The following is a 21,814-nucleotide window of genomic DNA, read 5'->3' on the forward strand; positions in this document are numbered from 1 at the left end:
ACGAATGAAATTTCGAACTAAGATATTGAAACAGGTGCCTTTTTGCGAGCAGCGATTTCCCCAGCTCTTTAAACAAGGGCAAGCCTTCAATATTCGGAGATAACCACGCTGTTTGTCTATTGTAGTAGTTTTATCCGCATTGCCCCTCAGGAATGGTGACATCCCCACAATCCAACGTGGGGATCTCTGGGGCCTGGTGAACTTAAGTGTTGGAAACGACCCAATTACATTACGATATCGAAACTCATTCAGTGCGACAAAAGGAACATTTGGACTTTGCAGCTAAGTTTAGAGTTCTTGAACAGCACTTTCTCTGCTCCCGAGTCCCATCTCCCACTTTGCTGCTGGTGCCCCTCCTCTAACATCCCCACCTTCGCTGTCATCGGCACGACTCCGAGTCCTCAGCAATAATGCATCCGCACCGGTGTCGGGGTAGAAATGTCCTGCGAGGGGCTTTCATAATGAAGGATGGATCTCACAAGATACATTGAGCCGGTCTTCTTCCTGAATTATTCTTGCGATACCCCCTAAATCCGTCTAACCTCATCTCTACGCCCGACGACCATGTCTAAGATTGCCTCCACCTTTTCGCGTACGTTCTATCCACGCATCTTGAGCTTATCCCAGCACAATCATGTTAACACTATGTAGGCCTTGTGCGCTTTGTTCCCAGGTCTAACCCTGCTAAGATCTTGATCGGCGAGCCAGTAGATCCGCAGGTGGATATTGGTTTGGCTGTCTACCAGGGCAAGGATGTCTCTGTACGATCATTCACCGGCACATCTGTTCTCAACCCAGGCCAGAAGACAGAGACAATAGAGATAATTGAGCGGATCCTTTCTCCTCTGGCGCAGAGCGAGGTTGGATCCATTCGATGCATTGGGTTGAATGTGAGTCTCGCAAACACTTGGTTTGGATGTAGCTTTGTGCTGACCGTTTGCGAATTCTTTCTACATTAGTATGTGTCGCACGCTGCAGAGATGAAGTTGACTATTCCCGATGTACCGACTCTATTTCTGAAGCCGTCCACCGCGCTTGCGGACCCGTGGCCGGCACCGACTATTCTTCCCAAGATCACACAGGTCGACAACACGGGCGATTACGAGTCAGAAATGGTTATTGTCATTGGCCGTGATGCGAAGGATGTAAGCGAGTCGGAGGCTCTGGACTACGTTCTTGGTTATACAGCCGCCAATGATGTTTCCAGCCGGACATCACAGATGAACCAAAGCCAATGGTCTTTCTCCAAGGGCTTCGACACCTCCTGCCCCATTGGTAGCTATCCCGCCGATTTAAAAACTTCGAGGAACTGTTGTGCTGACTATGACGTGCTTGATATTAGGACCTGTCCTTGTCTCCTCGGCTCTTATCCCCGATGCCAGCAAGCTTCAAATCCGTGGCTTGAAGAACGGCCGAGTCATGCAGGACTGCCATCTGACGTATGAGCGCACCAAATTGCTACGAACCCACTGCTTGTTCCCACGCTGACTCGTGCTCCAATAGTGATTTGATCTTCAGCGTCCCTCAACTCGTCAGCTTCTTGTCGCAGGGAACAACTTTGCCTGCCGGTACCATTATCCTGACCGGTACTCCTCCTGGTGTCGGAGCGGCCAAGAATCCCAAGGAGTTCTTAACGGCAGGTGATGAGTTTGCTGTTGAGCTACTCCCTCATGTCGGAACACTGATCACGAAGATCGAGCACCAGCAATGATTGGGAGGATGTGTCCTTTGGAATCGTCGATGACCAGAAGGATTGTACATACTACATCTTCTCACAAAACGAAAAAAGAAGCCGAGCCAAAGGCCAATTGCATCAGTCCTCAGTCCTGTGAAAATTTGGATAATGCTAGGTGCATCCTGTGCGTATTTAGAATGCATAACGTCTAGATATCTGGATCTTATTTCGATAAAATGCTTGTTATACGTCTCCCATGTATCCCCACGCGCCCAGACCGTCACCGAATCACTAGTCTCCACACACTACGCGTCCATCCATTCATTGCCGACACTCACTAATGCCACACACCACTAAATGCCGAGCGCTGTGGCCAACAAAGAAAAAAAGTGAATCAAAAAAAGCCAATCATCGCCAGCTTGAAGATTACTGAACGGATTATATCCTCATTCTAGGATTATTTCATAGCAGCGCTTTCGCGACAGCGACTTGAGACCTGCTATGAATGACCATTCGATAGGGAATTCGCATCGGCATTTTATTTTGTTAATTTTTATTTTGCTCTCAGACATCCACTTGGGTATATCTTTATCCCGCGCGGAGCTAAGCTTGTCCGCCTTGTGGATACCCCGGGGAGGACTTTGTAACTCTATGGTTGACATGTGTAGCCGTCTGCCTGAGGTGTCAACAATAGCATTTTCGTAGTTCGGTGGAGGTGGTTAAGCTTCGCGATTATGCCAGGAGAACTGGCGCCAGGCCTTCATACATCTAATACTACTGTTTGAGAAATGAGATTGTCCCTTTAACTAAGGCTGTCTTCATGTAGATGCGCCGAGTTGAGTAAACTTTTGACATTCCGGACCTCCGAAACCGACAGTCGGGCAGCCGTAAAGGTCCACTAAGACGTGGTCTGTTTGACTTCCCTGATGGTCTGATATCGGCCTGTCATTCGGGAAGGGGGTCGACTAACATAAAACCCTTCCGGAGTATATAAACGTTCATAATGGGACTGTGCTGGCTTTCTCTCCCTTTCGCGCCTTTCGGTGATTTTCTTTAATGATTGTTATCTCTCATTCTCTTCTCCGATTGATCCATTCGCCAACCCAACCTCAATAGATACCTGTCCCATTCTATCATCTGCTCTGTTTTAAAACAACCTACTACGGTATTCTTCTCCCGAAATCACGCCGTTTTATGACGAGAAAGTCCAGGAAAGTCCTTCATCACTGGCTGGGACGCCATTTCTTGCCTTGCCAGTGAACGATAAACGTCGGGATGATGCTGGCTCCCACAATCAGTGCACAGCCGACTCCAGCACTGGCAGCGACTCCAACATTCTCGAACATAGCCGGAAACCTGTATCCCCATCAGTCCGTGAATAGCCGACTCATTGAAAACGCAACTTACCAGAACGGCCCAAGAAATCCCCAAATCTGCCGGACGAACGTGATGAAGACGCCAACACTTCCGGCTTCTTCAGGATAACAGTCGACGGCGAACGTGATGAGCACCGTGGTCACTACCTGGTTGCCAGCGGCCCCAATGGCAATGCCGATGATAGGAGCAACTTCCCAGTGGTTCCCGGAAAACTGGGTACATACAAGGAAGACAATGAGACCGACAATGGATAGGATATACCCAATATAGCTGAGCCACAAGCGGTATTCCGGCTCAGGCCTCTTACGAGTCCTGCGCTCTCGCTGTCTCATCCACAGATCAGACACCCTGCCACCAAGTTGCTCTCCCACTACCGATCCAATGATGGGACCAAGGAACTGTAGTCCCAGTTGTTCTGGGTTGAGGCCCCACCTGCGTTCTAAAAGCGTCGGTACCTCAACGGTGGCCAAGACATTACTTAGGCAGAAGACCATAGCATAGGCCGCAGCGGGTATGGCAATGCATGGTTGCATGATCATCGCCAAAGGCTTGACAAACTCATACCACGTAAAGGCAGTTGGGTCTATGCGTCGCAAAGAAAGGTATTCTCGTTTCCAGGCGGGCTCTTTCGGGTTTTCATCGCCGCCGATGTAACGAGTTTCTGGCCCGAAGAAGAGGTACAGAATGAATTGACCGCCATTGGTCTGTGATGAAGGTCAATAGCCGCTTGTGAGCCCTGTGGTGAATATGTCTAACTAACCATTGCCAGCACCCAGTAAATCCACACGTAACCAGCACGGTGTGTAACAAAGCCGAAGATGAATGGGCCGCAAGGAATGCCAACTGTGACCATTAGAGTCCAGATTCCCATATATTTGGCGCGATCCTTCTTGAAAGTTGTTTCCATCACAATAGCACTTCCGATCGCTTACACAAGAGTCAGCCCAGGCCTTCTTCATACACGTCTACACACGCCTTACCGGAAGCCGGGGAAATGAAAAAAGCTTGCAAGGCTCGACAGGCCGCGACTGATGCATAGTCGGAGCTTTTGGCACATCCTATGTTACAGACACAGCTGCAAATCAATGATAGCAAGAAGATGGGGCGACGTCCGTAGCGTTGAGACAAGGGTTTCCAGAACAATGGCGCTCCGCCCAGAATCGCAATCTGAAGGGAGGTAAGGTAACTCGCTTTGTTGATGGAGACGCCAAAATCCTCGGCGATGCTATTGGAATTCCTCATCAGCAACTAGACCTTCATAGGGCGGCTTCAAAAGTATTATCAAGGAGCGTACATGCTGTAGGCTGGGATGATTCCGCTTGCAGCAAAGGTACCCATGCATGCGTGAAAAGCGACTAGGATCAGATTCGCCATTTTCTAGCAGTGTAATAGTCGGTAGTCAGTATAGGCCACAAGGTGGTACATGTCCTCCATTTATCATGGTCAAAATACGTCCAGGTTACTAACCTTCCATGCGGGCCAATTATAAGGGTCTGCAAGATCCATGCTTGGAATAGGATCGAGATCCAGCGTGCCATGATGTTCCATCAGGAAATCCCGATGGGCTCCGGAGAGACGTGAGGCCACTATATCAGCATATTTGGAAGGGATGCCAGTTTCCGTGCTCTCCACAAGATCGATGTCGGCCTTTGCAGGCAGAGAGGTCTCTAAAACATCATCGTCTGCTCGGTGCGGCCGCAGCTCCATAGACGCATTCATTGCTCGAACGGAGACTTTGCTTCTCTTTAAAAAGACTCTGATACCGAAACCAATATATGTGTTCTAGTTGTCGAATAGTCTTACGGGTGACTTTGCGTTTCTGGACAGTTGAGACACTCGGAGAAGGGAGCGTGCTAGAATGGGGAAAGGATGAGAGATAACAAGGATGAATCGAAACATGCTATTGCCATACAGAGAGAAGATTTCTAGTCGAAAGAATGTGGAAATCTCCACGGGTCGTGCTCACGGGGAAATGACCTATCATTCGGCATCTTGACCTCCTCTCCGGGGTAATTCCATTTTTCCCCCCCCAGAGACTGGTCCAGTTGGGGAGCTCTCCATGGAGCAGAAGACGCGGATTGTGGAGGACTCCCCACGGCACGTCATCGAGAAGGACGAGTAAGAAAGCCGATAATTGACAGTCCCGGCGTCAAGACGGCAATTTGCTAGATAGAGCCGAGCCAATTGATTGGACGAACCGTGCTCAGGCGTTTGACTCCGGCTAGGAGGACCCGTAGCAGTCGTATTATGGTGTCAATCAGCCAGCGGGTTGAAAGATGGACCCAAATTCCACGTCGCACTGTTCGCGCACATTCCCAGATGTTAATCAGTGCTCTCGATCAGTCAATCGACTCAAGCCTGTATCAGACTATGCGAATACTCTGCATGATATGAGGCTTACAAAAATGAACTATTAGCTTGCTTGCTGTTGAAGCCCCAGAAACGGCAAGCTGATTCGCGTAGTTGCCGATGCCCTTTTGAGTTTGTGAGGCGAAACTTGGCTCTTCAGGGCTTTTCTCGGCGCGATTGAGTTCGCCCTGGGTCTGGTTCGTTCAGCCTGATTTCGAAGCCGAACATCGCTTGCCGAATCCTGAGCCGATGATCAAGTCATCTTTTCAAGACTGCCAAGTGGAGGATGCCACAGCGGACTTCGTTAGCACAAGGCACACAGAAATGAGCGAAGTGGACTACTGCGATAATGTGAGATGACAACAAATTAAATGATTAGTCCAGTATATGTGATCGCCCGGGCCAGAGCCGTGGAGAGTTGATGCAGCATCCGCTTCGAGATTTAATATTGTTGTGCTTCTGCCTACCCAGTCGTAAGAGGCCCATATGCTGCCTGAGGTGTGAGGCAGCATGTGCCTTGAATTTGGGCTTATGCGCACTCCTTCTGCACACTATTGCCACACGTCCCCACTTCTTTAACCGTCTGTACACTTCCCCACGAGTGTCTGAATCGCTTCGCCCCAGTTCCCCATCTTCTTCCGCTCATGCAGACAGCGGCGTTGATGTTCACGATAATGTGACTTTATCAGCATTGCCTCTAACCAAGTAGTCATTATTATCTCCCACATCGTCAGCCATGCCCACCACAGCAGCAGGGATGAAGAGCTTAGTGTGTCGAGTGTGTCAAAAGGCCTTCTCCAAGGCCGAGCATCTGAGGGTAGTTACTCTCCATTCTCGCATCGTTGTGGGGACTCCGCTAATTGCATCGGTAAACAGAGGCATGAACGTTGCCGTAAGATAACATCTCCGCCTTGCCAGTCATATGTTACTCGATTACATGATTGACATATTTCTCTGCGTTCTTGACGGCCCTGACGGCTGACTGTATGATGTAAAAGATACTGGATCCAAGCCGTTCGTGTGTAAAGAATGTCGTCGACCATTCGCCCGCCAAGATGCTCTCACTCGCCATGAAAAGCTCCATACTCGGACAAGCAGCTCAACTCCCACAATCAAAGTTACCCAAGGGGACAATGCTGTACATCTACCTCCCCAGACTACTGTCCCGGATGCCCTTCCCTGGGATACCACAAGAGCTGCAACAGAGTGTGTGGCACCCACCTCTACACCTGGTCACACATGGAACGCCCCTCCATCTGAGCAGCAGTCTGGACTCCAGCAGGCTACCTCAGATCTCGACTTCACCTTGATATGGCCTGACTCCGAGAATTTGTTCCACAGCATCATGTCGTCAGATACGACAGAACATTGGCAGATGCCTCTGGGAACACTTCCATTTCCTCCTGTGGTGCAGGACGTCAACACGATCAATTTCGGTTCTCCCAACTCCTTTGATGACCGGAGTTCCTCAATAGGCACGATTCCCTCAGGTGGTAGTCACCAAGCTGTGAGGGATGTGACGGAAATGGTGACCAGCTCAGTAGGTATTCTGGCGGTTTTTTCTCGCTTGCAGAAGAACTAATTCTTCTGCAGTCCTCGAGTGTGACAGCGGCCATCAAGGCAACCTCAATCACATCAGTCTTTCTCGATGAATGTCTGCATATGTTCTTTGTGAGGTTCATTCCCACCTTTCCGATTTTGCACCGGGCGACCTTTGTGTTTCGCGAGTGCACTCACCCTCTTCTGCTAAACGCCATGGCGCTTGGCTCTTTGTATCTCGGGCCTAAGGATTCAGTTGCAAAGGTAGCATGGCACCCGTTCTTATCTCTGACAGCGCTGAACCTTATTTACAGGGTGAGGCCTTGTGGCGACTGGCTCATACTGCTGTTGCTACTTCGGTAAGAATGCAATACTCTGCCGTGTCCACGGCCCGAATACTGACCCTTCCCAGTGGCAATCATTAATTACACACCGCGGACCATATGATGCTTGTAAAGGTGTCCAGCTGCTCATCACAGCCCTTCTGGGGCAGATCTATGGTGCATTGTCAAAGGTGGTCATTCTTCTGCCATGTAAATTCGTTTACCGACCCCTAACATCTTGGCATATTTTTTTAGAATCGAGTGATACGTACAACAAGTCAGGTTTTCCGTTCCCTCGGCTTTTTCTGGGCAAGGCACTGTGGCATGTTAGACAGCGAACCTTTCTCTGCTGAGAACCTCCCCTTGCCCAGTTCTTCGCAAGCCGAAAAAGATCACCAATGGCGAGTCTGGGCTGCGAGAGAAATACAGCAGCGTGCTTTGCTCGCATATCACATCTTAGATGGCCTTGTGGCGCAAATGTCGGGTGACGGGGCATCTACACGACATGTCGCCAATCCACTTATCCTTCCTAGCAGTGAGGCTGCGTTCGACGCCAGTAACTCTGACGAATGGTTGGCTCACATGCGCTGTCAAAAGACGGAACAGCCGTCGTTCCGACTGGTGTTTCGCTCTCTGTTTCCTCCAATTGGCAGTTTTCGCCCGCTCGACTATCAGTTTTCTGCCTTTGCGCTTCGTGTAGTCTTAGAAGGCCTCCAGTCTCTTGTCTCAGATTCGGATGAAAGCGACCTCGCAGCTGTTGGTGTGCCTAGTCGTTCTGACGTGAGAAGAGCTCTGGCGCAGGTCCACGAAACTATTAACTTGAGCATCCACCTCTCCGCTCCGGAACGACTAGAGGTTCTGTTGCGTTGGCATACCATCTGTCTCGACACCATGATCAATTCAACAGTGCTCTGTAGGCACGTTTGCTCCCGCTACAACATCTCCCAGCAAGTCTCTGGAGGTGCCCGGACACTGAGGCCCGGATTCGACATGGTGAAGTGGGTGAACACAGAGGACGCTCGCCGCGCCTTGTTGCACGCCGTTGCCATCCAGGATATCATTGAGCAACTGCCCAGGGGCCGGGCCCATGTGATCCACATGCCGAGCTCACTTTTTGCAGCGGCAACGATTTATGTGGTCTTTTCGCTAGCAGGCGTCGCAACCGTTCACCTTCCATATACAATTGTATGGCAGGATGCTCTTCTCTCGCTCTCTGATCTTAACCTCGGAAGCGACAGTGTCAGACGGTCGAGTTCCTCCGAGACTCGACGCTTCGTTGAACAAGCTCGGACGGACTCCCCAACCGGTATTGGTGCGGTTCGAAATTTGTTGTATGAGATGAACTCCATGCAAAAGCTGTTCCGCTGCCTCATCTCTCAATGGGGAATCGCACACGACATGGAGGAGATTGTGGACCAATGGATCAGACTATGCCATTGAGGATAACTATGACCGATCTGTATATGAGCTGTATGCATATGTTTGATCCCCCTGTTCATAGTATTCAAGGTTCTCTGCATCGGCGCCGCGATCCAGGTGTTCTTGACGTAGGTCCTTTTTTTCATTGAGATTGATTCAATACCATTCCAGCACGGGACCACCACTAACAATGTCCTGAAGCTACCCGGAGACCTGCGGCAAGGCCCTCGAAGAAGTGAAGGAGATGCTCAGCAAGAACGGACCGAAGCCATGGCATACCATGCCCGGTCACTCGAAGCTGGACCACCTGATCGAATAGGCTCGTGAGAAGGGTCTGCACGTCAAGAATGTTGGCATTAAGACCGAGACGGTGGAGAATGTCGAACAGACCAAGACCGCAGAGGAAGATGTCTAGACTTTGCTGTGATTTATATACTCTGTGCAACGATGGCCTTTCGCCTGCCTGCGCATGGCGAGTCGAAGGTTTTCATGTCGATTGTGGTGGTGCATATGTTTAACGCCAAAGTTGCTGCGCCTGCGGCCCGTGTAGCTCGAGGATGCAAACAAAGTACAGTACTTAGTAATATTGAGACTGAAATGGAGAGTATTACTTCTTCGCTCATGTGGAAGCCTAAAAAGAAATGGGAGAAAGATACCTAGTCATCGATTGCACAAACTCCACCTGTCTATATGATGTAATGCAAAAATGGAACGCTGTGAAACAGAACAAATATGTGAATCATCGTAAGAGACGCTGAACAGAACAGTCATGCAATGGGTATCTCTAGCCAGTCTGGTGCGCATGGGAAGATGCAAATAGATGAACCACTGAGAGAGAACAACAGAGAAAATGCAGAGAAGTAAATATCAGAGAAATGTCATAAACATATATCCACAAAACCAAATGCCGCCGGAATATGGAGAAAAGATGGAGAAAAGAGGGGGAAAAGGACGTCAATACGCGGAGCCGGATTCGTACTCGGAGTCCCACTCCAGGTCCACCAGTCGATTGACAGCCTTCGTGAAAGCCCGGCCTAGATCCCGGTAGAGATCGTACAGGACCAGCCCGAACTGCTTGTTCGTCTGTGGCTGGTCCCGATGCTCCTCGTAGTACGGCGCGATGCCCTTGGCGAACTGCAGCCAGAGGTTGTTGACGATGCGGTCCACATTCTTCCGTGCCAGCATGGCAGTGGGCGATTCTCTTTTCTCGGAGGCTTTGTCGCCGGCCGCAGGCTGAGCCTGGGGCTGAGCCTGGGGTTGAGCCTGGAGCTGGGGGTATGGATCGAGATCCGTACGGGGACGCCGCGCGGGCCGCTCCGAGGAAACGCCGTCGACGGCATCGAGCGGCCGCTTCCTGTCGCGAGGGTTAAAGATTCCAAGGCAAGGGCCCGAAGGATCCGGCTTCAGTTTCTGGTCGGGTGCTGCTGATGGGTAACCGAACTGGCCTTGGAGCAGGACAGCGTCGAGCGCCAACTGCCGGCTCTCATCCGGCCGGACCTTGGACAGATGAAACGCGAGATCCAGGCCCTGAAGCAATCGGCCGCCCATGATGACGAATCGGTGCGGAGGCATACCCCAGTGGGTCGGCTGGCGCTCCATTTCCTCTGGGGGAGGCAAACTCTTCGCCCACTCGTAGGTGCGCTGCAGCTTGAGGGCGCGCGCGAGTTCCGCCTGCTCGAGCTCGGACTGCTGCACCTTGTCCCTACGCTCTTTCTCCTCCTTCTGGAGCCGCAGCTCGCACCGTCCCATCCAGTCGTCAATGTCGGAGGCCAAGTCCTCGTCCATATCGCCTAGATCGGGGAGGGTCTTGTCGGCGTCAAATGCTGCCCAATACGTCTTTCGCTTCTCGACGTACTGCTGCATTCGTCGCCGGCACGACTGCCAGGAGTACTTCCGACCGGTGGATTTGAGGAGTAACTCTGAAATTTTCATCCAGAAGCTCTTGGGGTACTCGTGTGCGTCGTAGCGGTTCATGTACTGCTCGCAGAGGCGGAAGAGAGACTTTTGCTCTGCGAGTGTGAGGCGCTTCCCCCGACCGGAAAAGTCCTGTGGCGAGCAGTCGTTGCCATCTTCGTCAGTTGGCATTGTGGTCGGCCCCGATTGATTCGGGGTCGGTAATTGAACGGGTTCCTGTATTTGTGTCGAGGGGACCACCATGGAGGGCGGTTTGGCGGTCGAGACTGAGGGGTTGTGGTGGTGGTGGTTGTGCTGAAGGAATGGAGATTGCGGTGTGAGGCCCGACCGATGCTGGATGGCAGGGCTGACCAACATTTTGTCTGTGATTTATTCTTCCTCACCCACACTTCTTCCTGTTGATTCCAGCCCAGCCGCCCGATCAAAGTGCAAGAGAAGAAAGGAAAGAAAACAAAGAAAGGAGCAAAGAAGGAATGAAAAAGGAGATAATAAAGGCGAGAGGCGAGGATATACGGAGTCCGGGCGGGAGAGCCGAGTGATCGGGGGTACCGCAAACTGGGAAAATTCTCGCGAGTACTCCGTAGCTCATGTAGTATCTCGTTAAGAGTACGGATGACTGGACTAGTTGTGGTAGTATTTGCCTCCTGCAAATTTTCCGGCTAAGCATCTAATAATAATCTCGATACATATTATTAAAATACTTATCGTCGGGACTTCCGCGTGGCACCGCGTCTTCGCGTCCCAGAGAACACGTGATGATCGTTGAGTGAGACACACTGACAAAGTTAAAGAAATATGAATGTGATGGATGTCCTCGAGGTTCTATCAAGTGTTGGGCAAAACTCGAAATATGAGCAAGGTCCAGGACAAGGCAACTCGTTGCATAAAAGCAAAGATGCGGGATGATCTTATGATCCATGGTGAGAACTCGCGGTCTTGGAATTGGGCATCCGATCGTACGACAGCCATGCGTCTTGAGGTGATTGACACCTAGAATCAGTCACCGAAATTTGGATCCGTTGACTAACAGTTACAGCAGGAAGACCCATCATTATCTCATCGATATCGCCATCATCATCATTCATGGTTATCAGATCTCTACCCACTCCAGATCGGAATGTCTCTGGCATAGATAGATACAATTCCTCAACTTTAATCTCCGAGGATTGTTATCTTCCCTTTCGCAAATTTTCATGCCCCTGAGTACATTCCAAGGCCTCCGTCTAGGCCCAGCGATCGTCACTCGATACGGAGACGTTACGGAGTACGGCTAAAATACTACCTCGGCTGCGATCCACTCCATACCTGTCTGGTCCATGCATTCCCCTTTCCGAGCGCAGATCTAGTTCGTCCGCAGAGCTCAACTGCTGAGGACATCGAGGGGTTCAATGCTATTTTGCCTAGGCATTGAACTTGATGTTCGTGGCGCTAGCAGAGTCGCTTTGATTAGCCAAGTCCATTATCTTGGATGAATTGGTGTCCAATAGACCCCTGTCTATACACCTATCTCGATTATTTCCAGCGCAGCAGTTCTTTGGAGTACTAAGATTGGTAGACTGAGAAAAGGAGGATGGTCAAACTAGCTTTTGCAATTCTAATCATTGAAAGCTGGAATTCTCAGGCTTGATCGCTGACATAACCAGCACTGGATCTACTCTGGAGTCTCAAACTGCTGAAACAACACGTACCAGGAGACATCCCTAGTCATTGAATCTCCCCCGCTTCTCGGCAACTGTTGTCTTGCTTGTACCCATGGAAGCGCGACCCTCTTCCTCCCCGTTACTGGAAGCGGTCTCTGCCGTCTCTCAGGATGAAGAAAACCCCCACCGTTTCCTGGCCAGTATCTCCCAGGAATGGACTACGCAGCAGTACGTCTAGCGGACTTGTGCCGTGATGAACGATTCCAGCAGCTCAGAGGCTGACTAGAACAGCTCGGTCCTAGGAGGCTTCCTGCACGCGTTGATGCTGTCCGCTGCGGAGAAGTTCATCGTTGCGGAGCTCGGCGATGAACGGTTTCCCGACCCCGTGCATGCATTCGTGCAGTTCCTGAGCATGGTTCCTCCTGGTCCCGTCTCAATCACCTGCAAACTCTTGCGCGTTTCCTCACGGCAGTGTGTGGTCAACGTGGAGCTGGTACGCTCTCACACCGCGCTGTGGAAGAAGCCGGAACTTCCGGCTACTGTTGGAATCTTCACATATGGTGACCTATCCAAGGAAAAAGGTCTGTCGCAGGCAAGCGACCCTGCGTTGAGGATTCCTGCCCCTCCGCGTGAGACCGAGTGCGTCACCATCGATGACCCGGTGGTTGATGCGACTCCCGTCACGCGGAAACTGAACTGGGTAGCGCCGAGGTCCGCAAACGGGCTCTGGGGTCATCGACTGGGAGGGCATCACCGTGAGGTCTGGTTGTCCTTCCGCGATGGGTCGAAGATCTCCGACTTTCTGCATCTAGCCTTGCTGTCAGATACGGTGAGCCCACATGGAAATCAACAAGCCGTTGCTGAAAGCTAATCAACTGCCTCGAACAGCCTCTTCAGCCTGCTGCAACCCACCAACCAGGCTTCTACAACCGTTACGCACTGTCCACGCTCTGCTTTTCCGTCGAGTTCAAGCGACGGCCCGACCCGTCCACGCAGTGGGTGATGATCCGGTCGAACTCGCACATGGTGTCCAATGGCCGCTATGATGTAAACCTTCAGATCCTAGCGGAGAACGGCGATATCCTGGCTCTCAGCAACCATGTGCTGTATATATCGGAGCTTCGTCCACGAAAGGGGTCTAAGATGTAGCCAGGAATTCTTTGGCTTGGGCGCAGATTTGTCCGCCTCACCTTTTTTTCATCGTTTCGAATTGTCACGCTATTCATAAATATCACAAGCTACAGGAAGAGCCTGCTATCCGGCACGAACAAGCCACCACTGTCCTGATTACTGCAATCCGGATATCACACAAGCCGCTCGAGATTGGCTAGTCACTTGCCGTTTGTGTAGTACCCTCCTTACAGCATGATCTTCATTTGGAAATGGACATAGGGCTTAGGGCTAGGGCCAACTTTTTGAATGAAGCACAAGTACCACCAAGAACAGACTTGAAACACCATGCTGAGGGCCAGACTTTTCTTCTGGACTAATGCATGCGAAAACCGGGAAAAAAGTACGATGAGAATATGACTCCTCTGCGTTGTGACATGTCACATCTTGCCCTGTTCCCGCCCACCTAATGTACCCTCATCACGCATAGTATAGTTCCAGCCTTCCATCCCTCTAATCCAGCTCGTAATTTTCCCCTCTTCTTCTTGGCTACTTCAAATTGGACTCTGATCAGCCGCTCCAACCGCTAATTAGTCAATAATACTTAAGCAGCCCCACCATAGATGTCATCCATGTCGTACCCCCCATGACCGTGAAAGTACAAACCCGCCATATCGAACTCATCATGTTCAATAGCAGGCACATCAATATCGCCGCCAGCAACATGACCGATCCCCCGGCCTTCCTGCTTGACAGCACCGCCAAAGGCAGACGAGAAGCTCTCGGCGGCATCCTCCATCTTCATCGAGGCAAATGAAGCAGACGAGCCGGTGGGCGTACTCGCACCCGTCAGATCATGCACAACCGCCGAATGACCCACAAGCCCAGTGAGTATCTCAGCAGCCTCGCTCTTCACCTTCTTGTCTTCCTCGGATAGCCCGTCGTCAAGGAAGATCGCCTCCATGAACGACATGCCGTTGCCGTTGTTGTTGCTGCTGCCACCTCTGCCCTGGCCCCGTTTGGTCGGGGTCGAGAGCAACTGGCTAACAGTGTTCTTCCTACTTCTCCCGGTAGAAGAAGATGGTTTGGTGATTCCGCCGCGTGGTCCGCGCGGGGTCCGGGGCGTGACGCTGCTGCTGCTTGTGGTGCCGTTCCGGCCGCGCGGTAGCTCGGTGATGCCCCTGCTCAGCGCGTCGGCTTTGACTTCGTCGGCCATTTTGCGGTAGCGGCGGAAGCGGCCCTCAATGGCGTCGTAAGTGGCTCCCTGTCCGAAGAGGGTGGCCATTGCTTGGTATTCGAGCTGTGGGAGAGTGAGCTTGGTGTTTGTGGCTGGGGCTGAGGAGGTAGGAACCTTTAGGCCTGGGTGAGCTGCGATGAGCACCGCGATCAGACGGTCGGTGGACTCGTTGGCTTTCCAGTTGACCATTTTGTATGGATTTTTGGAGGAGATTCGGGGATTCGTAATGGTACTTGTACTTGAGGGGTGACTGGAACGAATAGCGGTGCAGATTGCTTGGATTTAGGTAAAGTAGATGGCATCGATGTAGCCCAGGAACATTTATAGGGATTCTGAGTGAAGTGTGTTTCTGGAGATCGTAATGTGTAGTGGGAGGAATTACAAAAGAGACCTAAAGTTCGAGTAGTCAGCCACAGCCTTTGCTCTGATTTACATGTAGACTGACTCGAATGTTAGAGAAAAGGGGCATAATTACAACACAGAACACTGGGAATCTCTGTCAAAACTTCCAAGTAGTAGGAAAGATGCAGACTGGAGATAGTCTGTGAATGTCGAGGTTGAGTACAGGTACAAGTAGAAGTGAATCATCAGAGCACTAAGCAGGTAGCAAGGAGGGGGAAGAAGTAATTGACAGAAACTTATACATACAATCTTTAAACCCACAAGAAAATGAATAAAACCCCTACAATGTGCCTTGAATGTTGTAGTTCTCAAGACTTTGCGAATGCGCATTGGCAACACATCCTTGAACTTAAATCAATGGCGATCCCTAACAATTGACCAAACAGAAGAGCAGGAAGAAAGCATCAAACATCCGATGCAGATAATCTAACGCCATCATCCATACTAGATGCTTGGATAGTTGATAGATCCATCAGACAGACAAAGATGCAGGAACATCCTGGACAGCGATGATGCAAAGGTGGAAGGATTCTGGCGATTGACTTGTAGATGTGAGGACTCGGGCTGGGTTGTCTCCCTACACCGCTTATCTGCTGTAAGAAATTAAAGTGACAGATGGATGATGTTAAAACTCTTGTATAAGTGATCTGGTTGGGATACAGCAGGTTGTGGAAAATGACAAATGTAGCATACAAAATAGGTGTGAGGGGTGTGAGCTACTCCCACAGACTGTCACCCTCCTAGAGTTTTAGATGAGGGAATTACAACAACACCAGTGAGATGTGGATGATCTTGTACGTAGATCCATGGGATATACACTGCTAGAGCTATACAGTCACACTCACAGAGAGACAGAAAAAGCTGAGACCTGCTTCTTCCTCGTCCTCTCTTCTCAGGACTCCTCCGCAACATATTCCCTCGCCTTTTTACCTTCTTTACTCTTCTCACCTTGACCTACCTTGATATCTACTTTCTCTACCTCCAGCAAGCTTTCTCCTTACTCACTTTTACTCTTCAGATCTCCTCTACCTCTTGATTATACCATCCAGCTACTTACTTGCCCTCTTCTTCCACTCTGCCATACACACTCCTCAACACCATCAACCACAGACATGCCTATGCGCTGGACCCCAGAAAATGATCAGCTTGTGAGTACACTGCCTTCACTATGGAAATCAGGACTGACACCATGACTCAACACAAGCTTTTGCTGAAAATTCTCGAGACCCATGACCTTTCCGTTGACACAAACAAGGTCGCTTCGGCCTGGCGTAAGTTCCATGATTCAAGTCCTCTATTCCAAGCATTATATATAACAACCACTAACAGTAAGCAGCTGGTGCTGATGAAAATGAAAAGCCGACTCCTCGCGCAATAAGGGAGCGTCTCGTGAAGATGCGCCAAATTGTCAAAGCTTCCGGCAGTGATGGTTTCACCATTGGTAGCAAGACGGGAAGCGAGACGTCAACTCCAAAGAAGGCCAAAAAAACTGCTACTCCCGTCAAGACCCCCGGCTCCAAGCGCAAGCGCGGTGGAAAAGCCGGTGCATTTGCTGATGCAAACGAGAACACCAACCCTCTCAAGAACGAGGAGAATGCCATCAGCCCGGTCAAAATGGAAGTCGGCGAGGACGAGATCGACACGCCTACTAAGAAGAAGCCTCTCCACCCGACTCTTTCAGGAAATCAGGCCCAGGCCCAGAGTGGCTTCGTGAAGATCGAGAGATCTGATGAACCAGTCTTTGGTATTCTGAACACTCCTACCAAGCGTTCCCGCAAGGCGAGCGTTCTTCCCAATGGTATGGTCAGCTACGAGGGCGATGACCAGGGAGAGGATGATCCTGAGAGCTCTGCTTCTGAGTTCCTTCCTGATGAGGCGGGTGTGAAAATGGAAGATATGGACATGATGAACTTTGCCTGATTTGATGCTGCTGGGCTGGCTGGGTTTCTGGTTCTTGTAGCTTTGAGTTGGCCGCTGGTTTGGAAATTGCGAAGGTAGCAAGGTCCACTTATCCTTTTTGTATCTAAGGTTGTGACAAGCATGCAATGCAATCTGTGATTATTATTGCCAAAGGCCACAGATGAGTAGCTCTTACAGTACTGCATTTGTAAATGCGAAAGAACCCCGTCGCGGAATCCAGCCACAAGGGCACAGTCCGCATTAACAGATTGGCCTGATACGCCTATACAATGTTGCCTGAGTCCAGGAGCTACCAGAAAGACGCAGTATCTCAACTTAACATTTCAATTCCCAGGCTGTATTCCAGATAACGACTGTCCTAAGAAGCAAGTACCACAGGCACTGTCTAAAGACTGGGTTCGCCCCCATAAACCATAAATCCCAGCTACAAAACCAGAACACAACGCACCAACACAAGCCGGAAAGCAACCCTCATCACCAGGGAACTGATACAGGGAAGCAAATCAGATAAGCTCAAGCGCTGTCAACAACATCGGAACCGTTCTCATCTGTCTCCTCTTTTTTAATCTTCTTAGGACTAGCCTTGTCTTTGTCCGCGGCGTCCTTCTTTCCGCGGCCGCGTTTGCGCTTCTCCGGAGTAGCAGGAGCAGAAGAGTCGCCATTGACAGCAATTCCAGCCCTAGGATCCACTCTGAGGCGTTGAATTCTGCTCCTGATAGCGATGATAGTGCAATCTATGGTCATTTCGTGTCAGCAAACTCCGCTCCTGAAAGTTCTTTTAGTGAAGGTATAATTTGTATAGGTACTAACCGGGTCCCATGTGCTTGGCAAGGTCTTCGTAGTCAAGATTGATGTTGCTGGTAGTGAAGATCCTGAGGAGAAGCTGTTCTTGTCAGCCTTGGTGTTATTCAAGTGGTGTTAAAATGGGGCGCACCTTTGCATCAGCTTCGTGATCCCAAGTTATAGGCATGATGTCGGTTGTTTTGGAGATTTAAGGACAAGAAGACTCGTGAAGTGAGGTTGTGGTTGAATCAACGTAAAGCCTGATTGAAGGGCTGATTGAAGCTGTCGAATAGGTAGAGTAAGAAGAGATCTTGAGAGATGAAAGGTTGATGTAGAGTAAACGGACGATGGGGTTGTGAGAAGAAGAGGAGAGGGAAGTTCAAAAGAGCTGGGCTGTTTATCTGTGTTGCTGTAGCTGTAGCTGGCGAGGACCCGAAGCGGAACCGGGGCTAAGTAGTTATTATTCACCTGGAACAGTAACACAGCTGCCCTATTCAAGCAGAGGGTGCCTCCACCGGACTTAAAGTAGTTGCCCTTTACCAAGCTGAAGGTTGACCGAGAGTGTCGAGAGGGCACAGTGGGGAAGCCAGAGGGCAATACAACAAGACATAAGCCTTAAGCTAGAGGCTGGCTTGTTTTCCTTCTACTTCGCACTATAAGCAAATGTGAAGAGCTCTGGAGACGATGCTCTCAATTCATATTCAAAACACTCTTAGAGAGCTAGGTATCTCGAGATGTCAAAAGCTTACTCAGCCACTATCTAGCGCGCTCGAATATAAATTTGTTGTATGCTTCAGGATGGTAGGCTGAGAAGTAGTCATCATATAATAACTCTTCTCTGGCTTTCTTCCGCGTCTTCAAATCATCGAATTGCCTGAATACTCGACCTAGGGTGATGTAGAGCTCTGCATAAGCGAGTCTACACAATGTCAGTGACAACAATCGCGATTCAAGTATGATTCAAGACAATACGCACTGCATCCCAACACATTGCCGCGGGCCCCTACCAAACGAGAACAGGTGCTTTTCGAGGGCGTTGCGGGTGGCAGGGTCCTGCCAGCGTGCCGGATCAAACTTCTCTGCGTTCGGAAATAAGTCCTCGTTTCGATGCAGCATCCACGAGCTCATGCTGACGGTAGTCTACATCGATCAGTATCACCAACCAAGAAAAGGATACATCTCTTATACCCCCCCTGGGACATGGTAGCCATGGAACTCAGCACCTGGCTCGGGAACGGTTCTTGGAATTCGGCCAACGACACCATATGACAATCTAGGTTGTGTAAGTGGACTTCTCATAGTACGGTGGAATGTACTTACCGAAGTCCCTCCTTGATCACTGCAGTCTGCGGAATTTAGTTCATCATGTTTAAAGCCCGACGATAGTATGGGTGCAACTTACCAAATAGGGTAATTTCTCAAGGGTCACCAGGTCCATTTTCGCTTCAGGGTCAGGAAACCTCTCTCTCAGCTCTGCTGTCAGACGTTCATATATCTCTGGATTGGTAACAACATTATATGCTGCCATTGTCATGGCGTTACCGGTTGTATCAGCAGCGGCGGCAATGAGGACATAAGCATCGTCACTGAGTTGCTCGACACTGGGCATTTTGTATCCTTCCGTGTCGTCTGGTCGAAGGAGTTGGTGGAAAACAGTCTTTCGTGAGACTTTATCACCTTTTTCCACGGCCTCCTTGACTTCCAGGATCTGGTGCTTGCAACGCTGGACAGAATGCAAATCAATCTTGACCACCGGCCAAATGCGTTATGAGCAGATGTTTCTTACCTCGCGATAGAGCATCATCCTTGACAGTGACTTGCCCGTCAATTTGGCGAGCCAGAATGGAGTCTGAATAGCCAGATCTCGCATGAAAGGAAATTCCTGGAAGAACCACAATGTAGGACCTATGTCACGAATCATCTTGAATATCTCAAATCCAAAGTTCTCCTTGTCCAAGCAACCATAGCAATCATCGAACGCATAGTCGGTGAGGACGTCAAGGGAAACTGCCCGAAATCCGTAGTGCAGGTCAATATATCCCGTAGACTCTAACGCCGATCGCATCCGACTTGTCAACTTCTGCGCCTTTGCTTGTACGACGTCTTCTAGCTCGAAGACCATTTTGCGCGAAAAGAAAGGATTCAAAGCTGCTCGTCTGACCCGATGGAGGTCATTATCGGGAATGGTCAACAAGGAATTATCTAAACCAAATGCACGGTAGAAGGCTGGGCTTTTGCCAAACCGAGATCCAAAATAGTAGATCTTATCAAGGTCTTCTGGGTCGCTGAGGTGGATCTCATCTGGTGAGATACGTACTGTTGGGCCTAATCCTGGTAATTAGCAGGATATATCGTCCACGATGAGGTGATTTGACTTACCATATCTTTGATGGAGCTTCTCGATCTGCAGATAAAGCCTTCCGCCATGTGCGTTGTACCAAAAGGAGTAAAAGAAGAACGCTCTTGCGAGAAGAGGTCCTGGGACCTTCGCCAACGGATGGAAGAACAATCGGTAGATAATAACCCAGACGCCCCGCACCACGGTTACAGAGAAAAGGATGGCTACGATGTACCATGTGATAAACATATTAAAGAACGTGGCAGCGATATTGACTCTGGGGCCTTATTTGAGTAATTTCAGGAAAGAAAGAAGTAGAATAGTTGAAGGATGGAAAAGTGACCAAGTAGTGTGCAATACCCAGGATATATAGTGACCTTTCAGTACGAAAGGCATCTCAATCATTCAGAATGCACCGAGATACCAGGAAGACGCCGACCGTGTCCCTCAAATCATACCTGTCAGCGTGCTAAAGCGAGTAAAACCCCGCTGCAGATCGTCCTACGTCGCAATGCGAGTCAGCAAGACTGATAACCTATACCCTGGGCATGCCATTATGCACGGAAACGCACATTGCATGGATTGTCAAAGAGTGTTCACTGAAGTCGACCAATAGCCATCGGCCTCAAGTATCACCTTCACTGTCAACCAACCATCCAAGAGCTACCGAATTACGGATATAAAGTATGCTCTGTCGTGGTTCTCCGTAGTGATTGCTGCTCAGAATTGCAGGCCCCCTACTTTTGGGAAGTCGTGGGAAAGGTCACAAGGAGTACCTACATCAGTGGTAAGGAATAAGGAATTTCCTTACATCCATGAAGGAGTAATGAAGTGATCAGGCATTGAAAAGGCAACGTTGAGAGTCAACTGGATTTGCTTGGACTTCTTCACCATAGTCAGCTGATTTGGATCCAATCTGCGCATTGGCAAATCATATTGTAATACCTTGGTCAGGTTCACCACAGCACAAAGTCTCGCAATACTCTGCCTTATGGATTCATATATTTTGAATCGACCTCAGAGACCTCGGGCTTCTTGAGTACCAACCACACTTTACGGAAAATGCTTGGGTATGGTGGATTTTCAGGCTTTACTTGTTCTCGCTCTCGATAATTTGGATTTGTAGCGATATCTCACCCCGTCATTTGTCAAGCAACCCTCAGCGGACGGAACAACACTATTACATAGCACAGGGAAAGTGACGCAGAAGGTCGAATGCTGTGGCACACTAATATTTTGTCGAGAGTATTGTTTATCCCTTATCGCGGGGATCCTTCATTTCTCTGGGCGTGTCTCGGAGCAGACTATGTGCTTAAGTGGCAACCGCATGGGAGGAGCCATATTACCATGCCTGCTACCACCACCGCATGCGTATCCCTGTAAGTCGGGAAAATACTTTGTAAAGTCAACAAATTAACAGTCGGCAGCCACATCAGCCCTACAGACGTCACCTACACTCAGATCCTCTTCCCGTTCTGATTTGCTGCGCACAACAGTCGACAAGACAACATGCGACGGGCGAAAAGCGAACCACAGCACAATAACCTCATAATGACATGCATACCGCATTCTGGCATGATGGGATTCTATCCTGCCTCATCTACTGATTTCGTAGGGAAAAATCAGAAGAGCGGGGTCACCATGGGACAGAATCAATACCCCTCAGGGTCCACAGCTAAAGTGGCCGCCAAGCGCCTCGATGGCAGCACACAAGTGGAGACAACCCTCAGCTTCAATATGGCGGTGACTGCATGCTCCTGTACAATTGTGGCTGGTGAAATACTGTTG

General features: G+C 50.0%; 9 protein-coding genes across 9 annotated transcripts; 4 read left to right on the forward strand and 5 right to left on the reverse strand.

The window, feature by feature from the left end:
* Positions 1 to 564: 564 nt before the first annotated feature.
* Aud_010767 (fumarylacetoacetate hydrolase family protein) lies at positions 565 to 1,711 on the forward strand (the record flags this gene model as incomplete). The annotated part of the gene is made up of 5 exons (XM_043295598.1): positions 565 to 592; positions 652 to 890; positions 960 to 1,275; positions 1,343 to 1,439; positions 1,504 to 1,711. 5 exons carry the CDS (start codon positions 565 to 567, stop codon positions 1,709 to 1,711), a joined length of 888 nt encoding a protein of 295 aa, XP_043151533.1.
* Positions 1,712 to 2,898: 1,187 nt separating this feature from the next.
* Aud_010768 (putative MFS transporter) lies at positions 2,899 to 4,771 on the reverse strand (the record flags this gene model as incomplete). The annotated part of the gene is made up of 6 exons (XM_043295599.1): positions 2,899 to 3,031; positions 3,083 to 3,756; positions 3,813 to 3,979; positions 4,033 to 4,277; positions 4,347 to 4,429; positions 4,520 to 4,771. The coding sequence occupies 6 exons, from the start codon at positions 4,769 to 4,771 to the stop codon at positions 2,899 to 2,901; spliced, it is 1,554 nt and encodes a 517-aa protein (XP_043151534.1).
* A 1,366-nt stretch (positions 4,772 to 6,137) lies between these two features.
* Aud_010769 (C2H2 type zinc finger domain protein) lies at positions 6,138 to 9,001 on the forward strand (the record flags this gene model as incomplete). The annotated part of the gene is made up of 8 exons (XM_043295600.1): positions 6,138 to 6,218; positions 6,414 to 6,941; positions 6,995 to 7,204; positions 7,255 to 7,299; positions 7,353 to 7,454; positions 7,519 to 8,673; positions 8,773 to 8,810; positions 8,884 to 9,001. The coding sequence occupies 8 exons, from the start codon at positions 6,138 to 6,140 to the stop codon at positions 8,999 to 9,001; spliced, it is 2,277 nt and encodes a 758-aa protein (XP_043151535.1).
* A 635-nt stretch (positions 9,002 to 9,636) lies between these two features.
* Aud_010770 (uncharacterized protein) lies at positions 9,637 to 10,953 on the reverse strand (the record flags this gene model as incomplete). The annotated part of the gene is made up of 1 exon (XM_043295601.1): positions 9,637 to 10,953. One exon carries the CDS (start codon positions 10,951 to 10,953, stop codon positions 9,637 to 9,639), a length of 1,317 nt encoding a protein of 438 aa, XP_043151536.1.
* A 1,395-nt stretch (positions 10,954 to 12,348) lies between these two features.
* Aud_010771 (thioesterase family protein) lies at positions 12,349 to 13,385 on the forward strand (the record flags this gene model as incomplete). The annotated part of the gene is made up of 3 exons (XM_043295602.1): positions 12,349 to 12,464; positions 12,528 to 13,065; positions 13,125 to 13,385. The coding sequence occupies 3 exons, from the start codon at positions 12,349 to 12,351 to the stop codon at positions 13,383 to 13,385; spliced, it is 915 nt and encodes a 304-aa protein (XP_043151537.1).
* A 565-nt stretch (positions 13,386 to 13,950) lies between these two features.
* Positions 13,951 to 14,772, reverse strand: Aud_010772 (uncharacterized protein; the record flags this gene model as incomplete). The annotated part of the gene is made up of 2 exons (XM_043295603.1): positions 13,951 to 14,646; positions 14,698 to 14,772. The coding sequence occupies 2 exons, from the start codon at positions 14,770 to 14,772 to the stop codon at positions 13,951 to 13,953; spliced, it is 771 nt and encodes a 256-aa protein (XP_043151538.1).
* A 1,325-nt stretch (positions 14,773 to 16,097) lies between these two features.
* On the forward strand, positions 16,098 to 16,905 carry Aud_010773 (uncharacterized protein; the record flags this gene model as incomplete). Its single annotated transcript, XM_043295604.1, has 3 exons — positions 16,098 to 16,133; positions 16,190 to 16,256; positions 16,322 to 16,905. 3 exons carry the CDS (start codon positions 16,098 to 16,100, stop codon positions 16,903 to 16,905), a joined length of 687 nt encoding a protein of 228 aa, XP_043151539.1.
* Positions 16,906 to 17,418: 513 nt separating this feature from the next.
* Aud_010774 (uncharacterized protein) lies at positions 17,419 to 17,875 on the reverse strand (the record flags this gene model as incomplete). Its single annotated transcript, XM_043295605.1, has 3 exons — positions 17,419 to 17,639; positions 17,716 to 17,788; positions 17,840 to 17,875. 3 exons carry the CDS (start codon positions 17,873 to 17,875, stop codon positions 17,419 to 17,421), a joined length of 330 nt encoding a protein of 109 aa, XP_043151540.1.
* Positions 17,876 to 18,444: 569 nt separating this feature from the next.
* On the reverse strand, positions 18,445 to 20,275 carry Aud_010775 (cytochrome P450; the record flags this gene model as incomplete). The annotated part of the gene is made up of 7 exons (XM_043295606.1): positions 18,445 to 18,607; positions 18,665 to 18,828; positions 18,877 to 18,961; positions 19,009 to 19,034; positions 19,091 to 19,411; positions 19,475 to 20,013; positions 20,068 to 20,275. The coding sequence occupies 7 exons, from the start codon at positions 20,273 to 20,275 to the stop codon at positions 18,445 to 18,447; spliced, it is 1,506 nt and encodes a 501-aa protein (XP_043151541.1).
* Between the last annotated feature and the right edge of the window lie 1,539 nt (positions 20,276 to 21,814).

The sequence above is a fragment of the Aspergillus udagawae genome (genome assembly GCF_001078395.1).
Source record: "Aspergillus udagawae IFM 46973 DNA, scaffold_9, whole genome shotgun sequence".
In the NCBI taxonomy this organism is placed as follows: domain Eukaryota; kingdom Fungi; phylum Ascomycota; class Eurotiomycetes; order Eurotiales; family Aspergillaceae; genus Aspergillus; species Aspergillus udagawae.